This window comes from Caloenas nicobarica, chromosome 17, assembly GCF_036013445.1.
Source record: "Caloenas nicobarica isolate bCalNic1 chromosome 17, bCalNic1.hap1, whole genome shotgun sequence".
Classification (NCBI taxonomy): domain Eukaryota; kingdom Metazoa; phylum Chordata; class Aves; order Columbiformes; family Columbidae; genus Caloenas; species Caloenas nicobarica.
In genome coordinates this window covers 4,331,004-4,347,974 of record NC_088261.1, presented here as the reverse complement: position 1 = coordinate 4,347,974, position 16,971 = coordinate 4,331,004, and the positions used below count along the sequence as shown (strand labels likewise).

The window sequence follows — 16,971 nt, the reverse complement described above, 5'->3', positions numbered from 1 at the left end:
CTTGTCTATTTTGCTTCCCTCCGTGCACTGTAGATGTTAATATACATTTGTGGATTCTTGAACTCATATCCTTAATGTAATCCTAAATATCCATTTGAATGGATATTTCTCCCATTTGAAACACACTGTTTTTTTCTTTGTTTGTGTCCCCTCCATCTTTCCAGTCAAAAGAACTACAGATAAAGAAGCAGTTTCAGGATACTTGCAAGATCCAAACCAGACAGTACAAAGCACTGAGAAACCATCTGCTGGAGACCACGCCAAAGAGTGAACATAAAGCTGTCCTCAAACGGCTCAAGGAGGAGCAGACGCGGAAGCTGGCTATCCTGGCTGAGCAGTATGATCACAGCATTAATGAAATGCTCTCCACACAAGCTGTGAGTCACCTCTGAGGGACCATGGGTTCCTCAGCCAAATAAGGATGTTTGCATTGGTTAAAATCTGTATCCTGACAGCAGGCTAGCTGCTTCCTTGCCACACGTGCCATACCCAGGACAGTCATTCCTCTGTACTCAAAAAGCAGCGTTCAAAGGCAGAGGAAAGAGGTATTGCCCCCTTCACGGAGGTTGAAGTTGAAGCTGCTGTTGCAGAGATGCAAAGTGATGCATCTATGTGGCCAGAGGACTGCTTTGGCATGAAGTCTGACAACATAAATGTCCCTGTCAGAGCATCGTTAAATAATGTGCAGCTTGCTGTCTTAAGTCATTTAAGTTTTGGTTTGTCAATGATACCAACCAAAAGGTGTCCCACTGGTGGAAGATGCTCATTGAGTCCTGGAGGAGTCCAGACTTTTGACTGTAAATCTGAAATAATGCTTAAAGTGTTGTGAAAAGTTCTGTGACTCCTTTAAGAGATTCCTTCTTGAAGGAATGACCACATGAGCGGTGCTTTGAGTCCTTGCTACAACTGAATGTGCAGTTTTCTTTGCACTTCCTGCATATTGCATCCTGCTCACATCACTGTACAAATGTGATGCTGTGAGGCAGGGTAGCTGTCTTAATTTATATATGGAAAGGTTAAAAGTTCAGTATCATATGCTTTTAGGTTGATGTAATTATATTTTTTTGCCCAAAGTCCTGCATTGGCAGGAATATAGACTTGAATCTCCTGTGTACAGGTAATTGGTTAATCCAGCTGAACAGAGCAAGAGATTTTCTCTTTGCCTCTAGCGAAAGGAGAGCTGTGGATGTTGGCACCTCCAGCAGTCTGGTCTCTGCAGGATGGATCGTGGTTCCTGAGGTGCCACTGCTCATCAGCATCTCTTGCATCAGCACTGTGGGCTCACTGTCACCGCTCTTTGTCACTATAGGTCCTCTGTTCAGTGAAATGAAATACAATAGAGACCAGTTGTATTGCTAAGAAAACAAAGTCCCATCCCATTCTCTCCCCCTCCTCACAGTCCTCCCCCTGAGTGTCATGAGTGGTTACCCCATAGTGAAACGTCTCTATTGTCTGTCTTTCCCAGCTGCGTTTGGATGAAGCACAGGAAGCAGAGTGCCAGGTTTTGAAGATGCAGCTGCAGCAAGAACTGGAGCTGCTGAATGCATATCAGAGTAAAATCAAGATGCAGGCAGAAGCCCAGCATGATCGGGAGCTGCGTGATCTTGAACAGAGGGTATCCCTCCGTCGGGCCCTCCTTGAGCAGAAGGTAAATGGGCAGATGAGCATCGTGAGCGTGCTCCGTATTTCAGATCTTAAATTGCATTGTGCTTAACAATAGAGAGAGAAACTGCTTTTACCTTGCTGTATATAGCAACACAGATCACTTGGGTATTTGCCTCTCTGGGGTGATAGCTCGGTGAAACAAAGGCTAAACTTTCTGCCAGCTCAGCCGTCCTGCCTGAGCAGCTTCTGGCTGGGATAGAGCTGCTTGAAGCGTGCCAGAGGGAGCTGTGCCGCTCTGGGCAGAAGGGAAAGGGAACTGTTCTTTCTGTCTCTGAGCTGCAGATGAGCTTCCCCAGCTCATTAGAGGACAGACAATAACAACCTAAAGCGAGAGGATTTTTTGAAGTTTGCCATGATATCAGCAGTAGGTATCTTTGGAGAGGGAGGTGGGGCATAAAATGTATTTGAGACTCTGTGGTTTATGGTAATATTATTTTACTGCAGATCTGTTCCATTTGTCAGTCTGTGGAGACCAGGCTGCAGCTTCCCTGTAAATTCATCCTTGTTATGGAAATGCTGCTGTCTGCAGCGTTTCCCTGAGCAAACTGAAGCAGCCAGACCCACGGGCATGGGTGACCTGCCGCTCCCCAGCTTTCAGCTTGTACTTGGCTGTGTGTGTTACGGTGCTCTTTGTTGAAGTTTGCTTTTCTATGCAGTGCCAGACATGTGGTGTGTATAGAAATGTGAGTGGCCTACGCAAACCAGGGGAAGGGTAATGCACCAGTCAGGGAAAGGAAATACACAATCTCCCTTCATTCTGCAAATGTTTTCTCCGTTGATTTGCCCTGTGGGTGTCAGCCATCGCCATTCACGCGACAGTTCCCAACTTTGCTGATCGGCGGTTATTGAATTAGGGCAATTACTCTGTGGCCTCAAGGTTCTTCACACTCCAGTTCTCCCAGAGGCGAACAGATGGATGCTGGGCTGACAGAGGGACCTCATCAGAATAAAACTGCTCCACCTCACGGTCAGCCAGGGAATCATCTCCAAGAAGACAGTACAGTCCTGTTGAGCTTTGGCCTCCCGCAAATAGACTTGAATCTCTGAAAGTAACTGAATTTGTGAAAACAGAGCTCTCATGTGGAGCTCACATGTGCAATAGCTGTCTTTAGACCCTATCGCGAGTTATTTTACTCCCACCTAGAAGGGGACAGCTCCATCACAGCCCTGTGCTGGAGTGTGTATTGTGCTGGACGTGCATTGCCCTCTGGTGGCATCATCTGCCGAGAGCCGGCTACTGGTCATTGCTTCTGCTCTGTGGGAGCAGTGTATGTTGCATCGCATGCAGTGTTATGTTAAAAGTTGAAGCATGGCCAGCGACTTAAGAAAAACACACATCAACTGGTAGTAATGTTGTATAAGTCTTTCAGTGTGGACCAGGATTGAAGTCTGTGCGCAGAAAGCCCTTGCAAAGCATTTGGCATCAGTAGTGGTGGTAGAAAACTTAGCAATGCTACGTCATAGAAAAAATGATAAAATTAAGAGCTAGCATAATTTTTCTGCATGTGTTCTCCTGCCCTGCGTGTCCCTATGTGACAGAAGATTGGATGGATTTTCAGCTTCCCTAGGTGAGAGCCTTTCTTCAGCAATACATGCAGTGCTGGCACATCGCAACTCTCAAAGTCACGGACCCACGATGAGGCTGTTTCTTGCTGGGGTTACAGTCACTCAGCGGCAGCCCAAGGGAAAACATGTAGGTGTAAAGGTAGATGCATCCTCCTTTTGCAAGGGTATTCTGTGTGGGAAGGAGCGTGGTTCTGTTTTTGTAAGAATTAAGAGTTGCGAGTACTCTGGTGTGGGTCGCTCAGCGATGTCGCCTGGTATTTACGTGCCTGTGCTAACTGGAACTGGCAGCCAGAGAAAGGGCAGGTGTGTGCGGAAGATGAATGTCTGAATTCATATTCACAAAAATATACGTAGCCTGTGGCAAAGTCAGTCCTTGAAGTTCAATAATAAGCCAGATTCCGGAAGTTGGGGCGTGCATAGGGCTCTGCCTCCTTCTCAGCGCAGTGCTCTGTATTTTTGCTGGTGCCCATCACCATAGTAACTCACCAGAGCATAGATCTGACTTAGGCTGAGCAGGGAGTAGCCAGGCCCGTCAACGTGCCAGTGACTGAACTGCTGTACAGGCAATTGCCTGATGCTGTGTTTGTGTTGCACCAGTAATGAGTGTGTCCCAAGAGCGTCTTTAAAAGACTTCAGATTTACACATCTCCTTCCCACACGCCTCAGACACCCCATCCTGCATCCCAAGGTCATTTCTAAGTGATGTCACTTCACTGCGGTGTGTCGGACGTGCCTTGCTGTGAAGTTCATCAGCACTAAGTCCCGTGTGTTACGCTGTCACGAAGCCTGAAAACTCAGCAGCTGGACATGCTGAAGATGCTGTAGTTTTGGAGAAGGAAGGGGAAGATTCTGCGTAGATAGCAGGACTGGAAAAAGCAAGTGGAGCATTTTAAAGAGCTAACGTTAGAGATGGCACCTTCCTCCTGTTCTGCCTTTTCCAAGGCAGCTGACCGCCGCGTGGCTTTCAGGAGAGAGCAAGGCTGCTCTGTGGAGAGAGTCGGTGTCACTCAGTGCTGAGAAACAGGCAAGTGGGTAAGGCTGTTTCTGAAAGCCCCAAATGGCTCAGGAGATGACTCACGCTGGAGCAGATTGTTTCCTAAATTCCAGATGAAATCATGGTGCTTATTCCCTGAGTAAGACAAGAGCGTTTACAAGTACAGCACTCTTGCCCAGTACCTTCAGCATAGACCAAGATAACACCTCTTGGCCGCGATGCTGCTGGCAGCAGAGGAGATGCCAGTGAGCTATGATAAAAGTCTTGGCTGCTGCTTTTTACCCATTTGGTCTTTTTCACGAAGGCCAAAAGTAGCTTTTTCAGTGCTGGCAAGAAGATAATGGAGTGATTCTTTGGTTCTCCACCTGACCGATTTCAATAAAAAAGGCTTTCAGCCCTGTCTGACAGGTGTCAGGAGACCATAGCCCCATATTTCTGTACTAGGAGAGCTGATCCCAGTGCCTCTACCACAGTACCATTGGAAACTGATTTGGAACAGTGTTATGGGGAAGAAATTGGAGCTGCCAGCTTATGTATCATCTAGCTAATAATCTGCCACACAGTTCAAACGTCACTGCCTACTTTTGTCAGCCACACCCACTGGAGAAAATTTCAGGGTAGTGAAACATGAGAAACCAATTTAGGAAGGGGGTAGATAAGAGGTGATAAGCATGAGCTAAGAAAATCTGGCCAGTGAACATTGGAGACAAAACTGAACGCGAGCTCATACATTGAATTCTGGAGAAAAATAGCAGTTGTCATCATCAGGTTCAGCTATAAACAGTGCAGGTCGCATTAAACTGTGTTGGCAGGTATTTGACTTCATGGGCACTGTGCTTGGCTGTGTCTGAAGATGCTTTCCCAGCAGGCTTCTATGGAAGCTGTAGACTTTGCTACATCTTAAACAATTAACCCATGTCAAGCTGTTACTATCACTGCAAACTTTGGATTTGTGTCCCTAAAACTTCTGTATCCACCAGGGAACGGGGACCAAGCCCCTCCAACTGGTGTTCACCATGCTTTGGCATGTGCAGGTCTGTGGGATTTACCCTTTTGTGTTGAGAACAGATTGTGTGTCAGTGGGCATCTGAGATAGATCCAGTCTCATGTAGAAATGTGGGGAGAGGGTTCTGTGTGTGCTTGCTGTTACAGGTCCTTCAGAGACCGGAGGCTGTGCCTGGAAAGGAGTCCTGCTGCTACACACTCTCTCTTCTTTTTTTCCTTCCTAGATTGAGGAGGAGATGCTGGCGTTGCAGAACGAGCGTACCGAACGGATACGAAGCCTGCTGGAGCGTCAAGCTCGCGAGATTGAAGCCTTTGACTCAGAAAGCATGAGGCTAGGTTTTAGTAATATGGTTCTTTCTAATCTCTCCCCCGAGGCGTTCAGCCACAGCTACCCGGGAGCTTCTGGCTGGTCCCACAATCCTACTGGGGGTGCAGGACCTCACTGGGGTCATCCCATGGGTGGCCCACCACAAGCTTGGGGCCATCCAATGCAAGGTGGACCCCAGCCATGGGGTCACCCCTCGGGGCCCATGCAGGGGGTGCCTCGAAGTAGTGCTATAGGGGTCCGCAACAGCCCCCAGGCTCTGAGGCGGACAGCTTCTGGGGGACGGACGGAACAGGGCATGAGCAGGAGCACAAGTGTTACTTCACAAATATCCAATGGTTCACACATGTCTTATACATAACTTAAACAATAACTGAGGGTGGCAATTCCACTGGAGCTGTCTGCCTACAGAAACTGCCTACAGACACCAGCCCAGCAGCCTCCTCAGTGTGGTGCTGACGTGTGGAAGCTGGGTGCACATGGAATATTGTATTCATTTTGTAAAGCATTACGTTTTGTGTTTACTAACTGGGATGTCATAGTATTTGGCTGCAGGGTTTGGGGGGGGTGGTTTTTTGTTGTGTTTGTTTTTGTTTTTTTTCTTGTTTTTTTTCTTTTTTTACTTTTTGGAGGGGTCTTGGGAGGGCGTCTGAGAAAAATATGCAATTAGAAGAGTTGGCTGGTGGTCGTCACACTGACAGGACAGAAGGGCCTCAAACTGCCCTCGTCATGCCATCCGTAGGAAGTCTGAGGGAGAACGGAGACCTCCTCCCATGTCCATAAATTTCGAACTGCCACCCTGCAAAAACCAGGCGAGCTGCCTTTAAACCAACATCCAGGGGAGGAACAGCTGGATCTTCTGTTCCGTTTTTATTTTGTCGTGAAATTGGATACATTTCTAGAGTATTGCCTCTGCCAAGAGGCGTTTTCAAAGACTCGTAGGTGAGGAAGAAGGGTGAGAAGAGAGGCCAAGAGACCCCAGGGCTCAGCAGGGCCCTTTTACCCAAGTGCCCGCTCCGTGTCATGTCAGAAGTGACGTTCTCTCAGAAGGCACTGGTCAGCTTCCCGAGAAGCGTGTGGGTAAACCTGTCTGGAGGGAGCAGGCTAGAAATGTTCAAAATTATTATTCCTGCTTTGGCACTCCCTGACTGTGCTGCTGGTAGCTCAGACGAGGTTGGGCAGAGGAGCGTAAATAATGCACTTGTACAGCTAATACTGTGACATCTCATCTTAGCTAAGCATCAGGATAATTCTTGGAGCCCAGCGTAGTCCTTTTTGCTCCATTCAGAAATGTTTAGACTTTCAGCCAATCAATCTCAAATGCCAGAGGTATTTTGAAGGATGCCATAGTCACAAAATGCCATTGATCGGGTTTTTCATTATTACACTACATCCACCAATTTATTACCTTTTTGGCTTGTTGCAATTTCCTGTTTACATGTAGAGTGTAGCCAACTGTTTAAATGTTTAGTTGCCACAGTGTACCAGGAGGAGCTGAGCCAATGACTCTTTCCCAGCTGATGACTAACCCACATCACCACTGTAGATCTGGCTGCATGTGAGGCTCCTTTTTTAATTATTTTCGTTGCTGCAATACTTCACAGCTTTTACAGTCCCTCGAGATGCTGTGGTATTTTGGCAGCATATCACGCTGAACCGTGCGAGAAGGCACTACTTCCAGAGGCTCCTTGGAGCTGCTGTACTACTGAAAGGAAGCAAAGGAGGTCGTGAAATCCAGACGGCGATAAAGGGGTCAGGGAGTTTCGTTAACCGAATGACTTTGTGGCATCGTGTCATCCCTTAGTGCTGGGAACTGGAGATGTCCCCGTGTGCCAGGTCGGACTGGGGCTGGGGAAGGAGCAGGTAGATGAAGTTTGGCTTGAGGCAAAGATTTCCATCTTGGGGACTGACCAGCCAGGGTTCTTTGTAAATGTTTTTCCTTGCACACTAATCATCTTGAAGAAAACACTAGCTGCTAACTCTAGGATTTGCCTTTAATATGTTTATAGGGCTCAAAAGCAAGGTTTTCCGAATGTGTTTGTCCATGTGACATATTTATATAGTAAATAGTGTCTCGCTGCTGTTCAGTACTCTCAATGGGGCGACGTTCTTTCGTTAGCTCAATTAACATCCACTCCCAGTCCTTAACTCTCTGCCAGTGTCCAGTGAATCCAACTGGGATTTCTAGTGTCTTGACGTAGCATATCACTCTAATCAAAGATGGAAACTCTACCAAAATACATTCGAGCAGCCCCTTAGGAAGGAGCTTTGTAGTACTAACAGCTGACGGAAGCCTGAGGTGAGGCGGTGGTCCCACGGAGGTGACTCTGCTTGTCTCCGCCTCGGGCAAGCGGTGACTGTGAATTATCCTGTCCTTTCCTCTGCTATGTGTTCATGTGGAATTGGATGTTTTAGGGTCATTCTTTTGCATTGCGGTGTTGTTGAAATGCAGCGAAACGGATTTAGGAAAGGTACCTGTATTTTCCTGGGGTTAGAAAGAAAGACAAAAACGAAAGGAAAGGCCAAAATTGCGTTTGTATTGGGATTTACTGTGAGCGTGGACGGGTGCGCCCAGGGCTCGGTGCGGACACGGCGTTTCGAAGTTCAGCTCCTCTATCACAAACAGCAGCAGCGGGGACAGGCTATACCTGCAAGTTCAGTGGGTTCATTCTTTTGCTTCTGTTACGGTTTGAATTTGGTCAAAGTCTCTGGCTTAAATTGAGCTACTTCAACAGAATTCTCTCAACCCATCTCTTTGTGTAATGTCGAGCATGACTGAATGCTGAATCCAAATGATGGCTATCCCATATTGGCTTTTTTGTATTCAAAAAGAATTGTGTAGTAACCATTTTTACATGTATATCATGTGCAGACCTGGACTATTCCAACAAGTTAATATTTTAATTAAAATAGTTTGCAAAAACTGATTCAGATCAACTGGTCTAAATGTGTGTGTCCCTGTGTGTATGTGGGGGAAGGAAAGCTGTCCCGAACAAGCCTGATTTCCAGAGAAAACACCCCATTACATAGCCAGAGGGACTCAGGGTCAGGCTGTGCCTTGGAGGTATGTAAGGAGGCCCTTGGTGTTGAGAATTTTAATGTATCTTGGGTGTATTTCTGAGATACATTAACAGCTACGTGCCGGAGAGACGCAAACACTCTCTGAATCAGTTTGCAAACTCTGTTTTTAAAAATAAGACCAATTACTCCATATTGTCCTCATTGCAGTCATGTCCTAACCCTCGTTTTAAAAATACTGTAAATTGTGGAAACTACTCCAGTACCTCAGCAAAGATGTTCTCTTACATCTCTTATGTTCATATTTAACACTGGGGAAACTCTTCTGTACGGACTACTTTGCAAACTTTATTGCAGTATTTTCATCAGCTTAACCCCTGAGATCTGTTACTCTGTGGTTGTTTCTTTCCCCTTTGCAAAGACCTAAAGTTCTGATGTAGTTTAGCCCACAGATGAAAAAAACAGAGGAGCCAGCATTTTCACCTTTTTCTGATTTGAATTTCTTTTTGATTTTTATTTAACTAAACTCAGTGAAAGGGACCGCGTTCTCCTTGTTCTCCGTAGTCCCAGGGAGTCAGCAGCCACCTCTCCCGTCCCTGTCGAACGTTTCGTGCTCTCTCCCTCGGACGTGGCGCTGAAATGGAGGCCCCGGCTCCGTTTCACCTGTGCTCGCTGTGAGCTCCAAAGGGGTTGAAGAATTGAATGTGGTACGATACCGAGCTTCCCACAGAAAACCCCCCGCAGCTGTTCCTGGCCCGGCTCGGGGCCAGGCTGGCATCGCTCCGTATCCCACCCCAGAAGAGCGCGGGTTGCACACTTTGGGGTGCAGCCTGGGGATACGGGGACGATGCTGTTAATTAACCCTCCACCCCCAGGGAAAAGGCACTCGAGGCCGCCCTGTCCCCGTGACCCTGCTTACGTGCCATTTCTTGAGAGGCAATAAATTGTATTGTACCACTGTCTACCATTACTCTGTTGAATACGCACATCTCTCTGGATATATATATGGTATCTCATTTGTATATATTTATATACTCGGTATGTGTGTGTGGGTATATGTGCACACACATCACGCTGTGCATTTCTGTCAGGGCACTTCAGTTCTGCTGTTCTTTAGCGCTCCTGTTTGTCAGCAAAAGCAACCTCTGCAGCAGGGCACGTACATGTGCGCGAGGCTGAGCTCAGTCTAAAGCCCTCGCTTTAAATCCTGCCCCGCTAATTGTAGCTTGCTTTTCGTGGGGCGCGGGAGGGTAGACTGGCTGCTCCGGGTGTGCTGTGGAGGACACCAGAGAGCTCCCAGAGGGTACCAGAAAGTCAGAAGACAGCGGAGAAGAAAACAAGATGGTATAGCGATAGGAAAGGAGTTGAGGGATGCTGGGGAGGGGGCCGAGCGCCGGGTCCCCGGCTGCGTCTGGCCATGGAAGATCACAAGCCCGGCACGGTCTTGGCACTCTGCACTGGCACTAACTTTTGGCATTCCTGAGTTCAAGCTGCTGCTGACTCTGAACGCTGTCTATCCTGTCTATTAGACGTGCGTCTAATAACTAGGGCAGGGGCTGTGGAGGGTCAAAAGAGAAGCTAAATTGGAAGATTTAGAAGAAATGTGTGTATGTGTACAACATATATGTACATATATGCACAGAGGGACGTTTTTGGTCCGTTGTTTATTCTGCTTAGGCAAGTGTGTTTTGCTATTCAAGTCCGCTGTGCAGAGGACAGCCTTGTTCTTCTCCTGGGCACTTGCTCTGCATTTCTAGTGGATCTTGTCCTGGTCCTTCCTCAGAGCGGACAACCAGCGCCGTGGTGGACACCACACACTCCTGGAGCTGTGAAGACCCTTCTAAACCTTCTCCTTTGTCCTCTGCAGACCCCATCTTAGTGAGGCATCTGCTGGTTTGGGCGATAAATGGTTCTTGCATGTGTCAAGTCACAGATGTTCACCCAGCTGTGACATTTACCCCCTGGGGAAGCCCGGCCAGCCCAGCAGCACACCAACCACGGGCTCTCTGTGCTATCAGACAAATTCGGAGGCAATTTTCCCCCGTCCCTTTTGGAAGGTCTCTTGTGAGCTTTTTAGGTGAGGCTGGGGTTTGATTGGGACGTCCTTACCCTTTCACAATGACTAGTGCCATCCTGAGCTGTGCCCCTGCCATGGGGCAGTGAGCCCGGAGCCCGTGCCAAGGCTGGAGGAGCAGTGGATGCTCAGATGAGGACGATGGTCAGTGTCCCTCTGCTGTGTTTGCTTCAGTTTGCACTTTTATGAGTCGGTTGAGCCGGAGTCTGTTGAGAAACACGTGTGAGGCGCTTTGGGAGGTTGTGGGTAGCTGTTTACAGCCGAAAAAAAAAGCAGCATCTGATAGATGTAGTGGTCATAGCAAACATCACCCCACCAGGGAGCGATGGCAGCAGATAACCCTGGTTCCTCTTGCACAATGAGGTTGAGGCAGCTGCGACCCTGCCCTGCCCACGCTTTGCTGGGGGAGGAAAGGACTTTGTCAGCTAGAGAGGGACTTAGGAAATTGGATTTGCTAGCAAACAAGCACCTTAACCACCGAGCTATGGGTCCTGATACTTGCACTTCACCTGAAGGCTCCTTTCGTGGGGGGAGAAGGCGGTTTGGTATGTGACTGTTGGCTTTGCACCCGTCTGGCATCCTCAGAACATCCTAAAAGCCATGTCGTAGGAAAAAAAAAAAATACCACCTCAACATGGGTTCCCCCTTTCCTTGCTTTCTCTGAGTGCACACACTGAGTCCAGGAACCAGGAGGAGCGAGTGTTGCCCCCACGGATGTGAACAAACGTGGGGGGGATCGTCCCCCCGCCTCACCCCTCCGGTCCCCTGCCCCGCTCCCCACCCCTGAGTACGGGTACCTCAGAACATGCACAGTTTGAATTTTCACTGACAATTAGTTTAATTATTGTGAGTGAAAAGCATTGTAATTATCTGTAAATATGTAGTTAACAAATTGACCTAGTTTCTGTATTTTTTAAGTTTTTGTACTAAAATTTATAGATACAGTATGTGCCAGCTAGCAAAAAGCTACTGTAATTGCCAGTCGTAGTTCCGCATGCGTCTAATCCCCGAGACTTGTCCAAGTGATGCTGTGAGGAATTGTGCTTCGATACCGCGAGCTGGGGAGGTGCCGCAGGAGGGCCGGGGGCACCGGCTTTCGGCTTCCAGCCCCCGGCCGGGTTTTTCGCTGTGTGTCGCCTCCTTCCCTTTGGCGTCGTGGGCAGCGCGAGGGACGGAGCGGTGGCTTCAGCTCCTCTGGAGCCAAACCCAATGGGAACCGAGTTCAGGTTCTTTGCTGCAGTTTAGTACCGGCTTACGACTATGTTTTTCGACCTCTCTTGAAATGATCTGTTTTCCCCTTCCGGCTGCTTTTGTCTTAAACCCGAGTTCATCTAAGCCTACTAGAGGAAAAAAAAAAAAATGACTTTCATTTGAGATTGTTGCCTGCTTTTAGTGCCAGGATCGCGCATTTCTATGGCAACTCTGAGCTCAGCCGAGTTCAGCAATCAGCGCAGGGTTGTTAAAAACCTGAAGCACGGCGCTGCTGCTGTCGCACGGCTCCGGCAAAGCCCGACTGTGGCCGCCAAGGGTGAAATGTTGGGTGCGACGCGGTCGCTCGCGTGGGTCGGGGGGTCCCTGCCCCTGGCCTGACCCGCCACTGCGGGAGGGGTGGGCACCCCCGCGCTCCCGCGGCTGAAGGACGGACCTGTGCTCCGTGTCTTGTGGCAGAGGCGAGTCCAGAATATCTTTGAGCGTCCCGGGAAGCCGCGAGCGGAGTTTGGAGGCCGCGCTCTCCGGGTCTGGTTGTCCCGGGGCTCGTAGGGGACGGGAGCTTGTGAGGATTCCAGGATCAGAGAAGGTGAAGCGTTTGTGTGCGTGCGGGTTTGGCTTCTGGCAAGCAAACCACCCCCTTCCTTTCTTCAGCTTTTCTTCCCTCCTAACCCCCCCGTGGCTCTTCCCCCTGCTTGCTTGGAACAGGAACATTTTTTTACCTGCCTAGAGACAGCTAAAAGACTGGGGAGGGGGGGAGCAGCCCCGATGTAAATAATTAACGTTACAAAGTGAAGTGTGTATAACATAAAAGGCTACAGCCCTTTGGTGACTTGTAAATGCTTGAGGAGGTGGTTGTGGTGGGAGGGGAGGGACGAGGGCCCCGCGGGGGGGCTCTAAGCCACCTGCCCCATCGGCGGGTCGGGAAGGGGGGACCCCCCGGGTACCCCCCGTGTGCCCCCCGGTACCTTCGCCGCGGGAACCCCCTTGGTTTAGTGGATGGGAAGGTAGCGTAACGTGTGTAATACGGATAGGAGAAGCTGTGTGAGGTGTGTATAGTGTATATTTTTTAAAAATAGCTTGCTTGTATTGTGAAGATTTTAAAGACAAACTTGAGAATTCTAGCCTAACTATTAACACAAGTTTTAACATCAGTTACCCCACTGGGTTCAGAGCCTCTTGAATGTATATTCCTTTTTGTAACCTAAATGACCTATTCTTCTACCAGTCAGCCAGACATCCTATTTATATTTTTAATTTTATATATTACTTTCCATTTGTTTTCATTATTTCCAGCATGTTTCTGGGTTTGGTTTTTGTTTGTTTGGGGGTTTTGTTTTGTTTCTTTTTGCACAAGCATTGTGTGAAGTCAAGGAACTGTTAACTCAAACCTGGTATTTTCCAACCTGTTCTCCCCTCCCCTTCCTCTCCTCCACCCCCGTTGTTTTTTTTTTTAATTTCTTCCGCCAACAGTTTGGGATTTTCTGGGCTGGGATGCAGCGGGTGGGTGGAGGGGATGCCTATTTTCCATTTGCGGCTTCTGTGCAAATGCCAGCTCTTTTGCCAGTCAACTAAAAAATGCTTCACTTGCTGGTTGCTTAAAAAAAAAAAAAAAAAGAAAAGAAAAAAAAAGAAAAAAATGTAAAAAAAAAAAAAAGAAAAAAGTAACCTTATCAGTCCGACGTAGACCATGGTGGGAGGAGGGGAAGTGCACACCTGTAGCCACACAACTCGAGCTTTGGCTGCGAAACAAAAGTGAAGCTTTTCTGGCGGGCGGGTCGGAGGATTTCGCCGGGCACCAGCCCCACGGTTCAGGCTCACTCGGACCCCCGGGTGCCCAGCGTTGGGCTCCACAAACCCGAGAGCTGCCTGCTGATGGCTGGAAAGCTGTTGCTGCTTTTCCTCTCCTCCTCCTCTTCCTCCTCCTCCTCCTCCTCTCCCTGCAGAGGTCCAGCTCCCCAACAAGAGCTCGCCCAGCGCTGTGGCCGGCAGCTCTGGGGCATCATCCAGACAAAGCAAAGCCCGGCGCCCGCCGTGCCGGGGGAGGGCACCGGCTGGGCCGTTTTGTGCCACAGAGCATTAGGTAGGAAAAAAAAACAACAAACAAACAAAAAAAACCAAAACCACACATATCTGCTGTTTTACTATGAACACTGGTCTGAGGTTTCCAGGCCCAGCACCACGGTGATGGGCCGCGAAGGATTTAACCAGGGGAATTAAACTCCTTCCTGCTTCTGTGTCTGGTAGCACCAGCTGGTATGAGTGAATCTACAGGTGTGCGTTTTCCTTCTTGTAGAAAATGCCACGAGCACTAACTGGTAAGGATTAATGTACAGTATATTGTCAGTATTCTGGTATTCTTCTGGTTCAACATACATTATAGCTCATATATAACCTGTATTAATTGTATAGATTGTGCATTTAAAGCTGTTACCAAGTTGTCAGAAAATAAGAGAAGAGAAAAAAAAAAAAATAAGGTCATATGTAATATTTTGTTTGTAAGTATCCTTTGTATCATAGCAAAGGAAATGTTAAAAAAAAAAAAAAAATCAACTGTAATAAAGTAATTTTAGTACACGGAGTGTCTGCCTGCCTCTCTGAGCCCCGCTAGCACGCGGGGCCCTGCCCGCAGCTACCGGGTGTACGACCTCTGCCAGGTGAAGACGGGGGGCTCAACGGTGGGACCCCCCCACCCACGGGGCCGCGGCAGCCCCTTCCTCCTCTCCTCGGCCCGCAGGAACTCGGCCATGGCCTTGAAATACTCCAGCACGACCTCATGTCCCCAGCAGCGTCCTGGTCCCTGCCGGGGGAAGCTGCAGTGTCCCCCCCGGGGGGTCAGCAGCAGGAAGAAGTAGGGGCTGCTGCGGAAGAGCTCGGTGGGGAGGCTGCGGGCCGGGGGTCCGCGCACGGGGTCGTCGGCGCTGCAGAGGCACAGCACCGGCACGGCCGCCTCGTCGGCGTCGCGCAGGGGCTCGTTGCGCTCCCAGTAGGTGTCCCAGCTGGTGGGGCGGCTCTTGGTCCGGCAGAAGAGCGTTTCCTCCAGCTCCCGCAGCGAGCGGCTGCCCAGCAGCCTGTCCACGTCCACCGCCTCGGACAGGGACCCCGCGTACCTGCGGGGACGGGGCGGCCACGGTGGGGACGCTGACACCCTCAGTGACCACCGCCTCTGGCCGTGGGGTGGCCTCGAGCCCCCTGCAGCTGGGTTGGGGGGTCCCGTCCCAGCGCCTTGCAGGGGATGCTGGGGGGTCCCTGCAGCGCAGCCGGTGCCAGCCCGGGCGCCATGGCAACGGGAGGCAGCCAGTGCTCAGCTCTGTTGCCGTGACAGCGGCATTTGCAATGGGTATCGGGAAACGGGGGGGGGAGACACCCTGCTGCCCACCCTCCCCACTGCCACCTGGCCGGCAGAATTTACCCCCCCACAACCCTCCATCCCTGCAGTAAACACTGTGCCGGGCTGCACCCCCTGGGCGCTGCTGAGGCTCGACCTGGCGCCTGTTTGTGCCAAAGTTTTGGGCGTTATCTGCTGTTTTTCTGGACCTCGTTTGTCCATGAGTGGGGCCCCTTTGCCCCCCCTCCAAGATCAGCACTGCCTGGGGAGGTGCCGCTTGCTCAAGGTCTTGGCATGGGGCGATTTGTGTCCCATCCCAGCCCACGCTGGCGCTTGGCCCACTCCAGGGCAGCTGTTTTGGGCAATGGGGACACAGCACATGGAGGGGAAGGTGGGGGGCAGCTGCCACAGCCCCTGCCAAGCTGCAGGTTGGTCACGGACGCCCTCCCCGGCCGCCATAGGACAGACACCTGCATCAAGCAGTGGGGCAAGAGGGTGGCCAACCCTGCTGAGTTCCCTTTGCTGGGCTCCAGAGCAGCACCGGAGCTTTGCCAACCCACCCGTCTCCCAGCTGGGGACCCCAAAATGCTGCCACAGCCCCAGCGGTGGCCGAGCCAGCCCTGCAGCAGCCGGCTCCACACTGGTGTTCATTAACCAGCGTGTTTTGCTGCTCTCAGCACCTCTGCCCCCGCGCTGGGCTCCTGGTGCTGCCGGCGGCACCCCTTGCATACACCCACCCCCGGGGATGGCCGAGGGACTCCCGGGGCACCCCCTCCCCAGCCCCCCCACGCCCAAGGGACCCCACTGACCTGCTGAGTCCCCTCTTGAGGTGCAGAAGCAGCGGCCACTCGTAGAGCCAGGGCATCCCAGCTTCGAACCAGTCCCGGCCGCTGAAGATGGGGGAGAGGCAAGCAGCGGCGGCCAGGCGGCTGGAGGAGCCGCTCTCCCCCAAGTAGGCGAGCAGCAGCCCCGAGCCCGAGCCCTCGCTGACGGCCAGCAGCGCGGCCGTGGGGTGCCGGCAGCGCAGGTACGTCACGGCCTCCCGCAGGTCCCCGGGGTCCCCGAAGGGCTGGAGCCGGGGGGTGGTGAGGGGGCAGCCGTTGTGCCCCCGGCGGTTGAAGATGACGGGGATGAAGCCCCGCTCCTGCGCCCGCAGCCCCAGCTGCAGCAGCGCCCCGGTCACCTTCCCAGCGGCGTTGGGGATGAGCAGCAGCACGGGGCTGGGGTCCCCCCCGCCAGCACCCGCGGTCCCCCACGGCCCCACCAGCCAGTCCAGGGCCACCAGCCCAGTGTCGGGCAGCTGCAGGAGCTCCCGGGCCAGCACCGGCTCTGGCTCGGGCAGCTGCAGGAGCTGCTGCAGCATCTGGAGCCGGGGCCAGCGCGGCCACGACCAGTGACCCCCCCGCAGCGCCGCCGACCGCCCCAAGCTCCGCACCAGGTGCTGGGCCAGCGCCGAGGGCTTGCACAGCAGCCGGCAGCGCCACAAGCCGTCCTTGGCGATGAGGGGGATCCCCTCCTCTTCGTCCTCACCCCAGGCTCCAGGCACCTCCAGCCTCCCTGCCCGAAGGCACCAGGCCAGGAGGCCCAGGCCGGCGAGCACGGCGGCCACGGCCACCAAACCGTCGGGGGACACCATGGGGGCAGCGGGAGCGCCGGTGCTCGGCAGGTTCCCAGGGCGATGGTGGGGCTGTGCTGGGAAAGCCCGGCCCCGGGGCTGGGCGAGCGGCGGGGCTGTGACGGGGACGGCGGGGCTGTGACGGGGACGGCGTGACCAGCGCTGGGGCCAA

The 16,971-nt window shown here is 51.6% G+C and overlaps 2 protein-coding genes across 2 annotated transcripts in view; one reads left to right on the top strand and one right to left on the bottom strand.

The window, feature by feature from the left end:
* The window catches only part of TAOK1 (TAO kinase 1), a 69,810-nt gene extending 55,435 nt beyond the window's left edge, over window positions 1–14,375 (top strand). The window contains exons 18-20 of the mRNA XM_065647498.1: window positions 165–377; window positions 1,466–1,648; window positions 5,455–14,375. Of these exons, the coding sequence (XP_065503570.1) occupies window positions 165–377; window positions 1,466–1,648; window positions 5,455–5,916 (858 nt within the window). The 3' untranslated portion in view covers window positions 5,917–14,375. The remainder of the gene's footprint in view (window positions 1–164; window positions 378–1,465; window positions 1,649–5,454) is intronic.
* A 113-nt stretch (window positions 14,376–14,488) lies between these two features.
* ABHD15 (abhydrolase domain containing 15) lies at window positions 14,489–16,820 on the bottom strand. Its single transcript, XM_065647333.1, has 2 exons — window positions 15,994–16,820; window positions 14,489–14,966 (listed from the first exon to the last, which is right to left on the bottom strand). The coding sequence occupies exons 1-2, from the start codon at window positions 16,818–16,820 to the stop codon at window positions 14,489–14,491; spliced, it is 1,305 nt and encodes a 434-aa protein (XP_065503405.1).
* Between the last annotated feature and the right edge of the window lie 151 nt (window positions 16,821–16,971).

Bases quoted from the DNA above. Each gene is read 5' to 3' on its own strand.
- ABHD15 (XM_065647333.1), bottom strand. From the start codon at position 16,820: ATGGTGTCCCCCGACGGTTTGGTGGCCGTGGCCGCCGTGCTCGCCGGC. The intron at 14,967-15,993 runs GTCAGTGGGGTC...CCGTCCCCGCAG, and splicing joins CTCAAGAGGGGACTCAGCAG to GTACGCGGGGTCCCTGTCCG.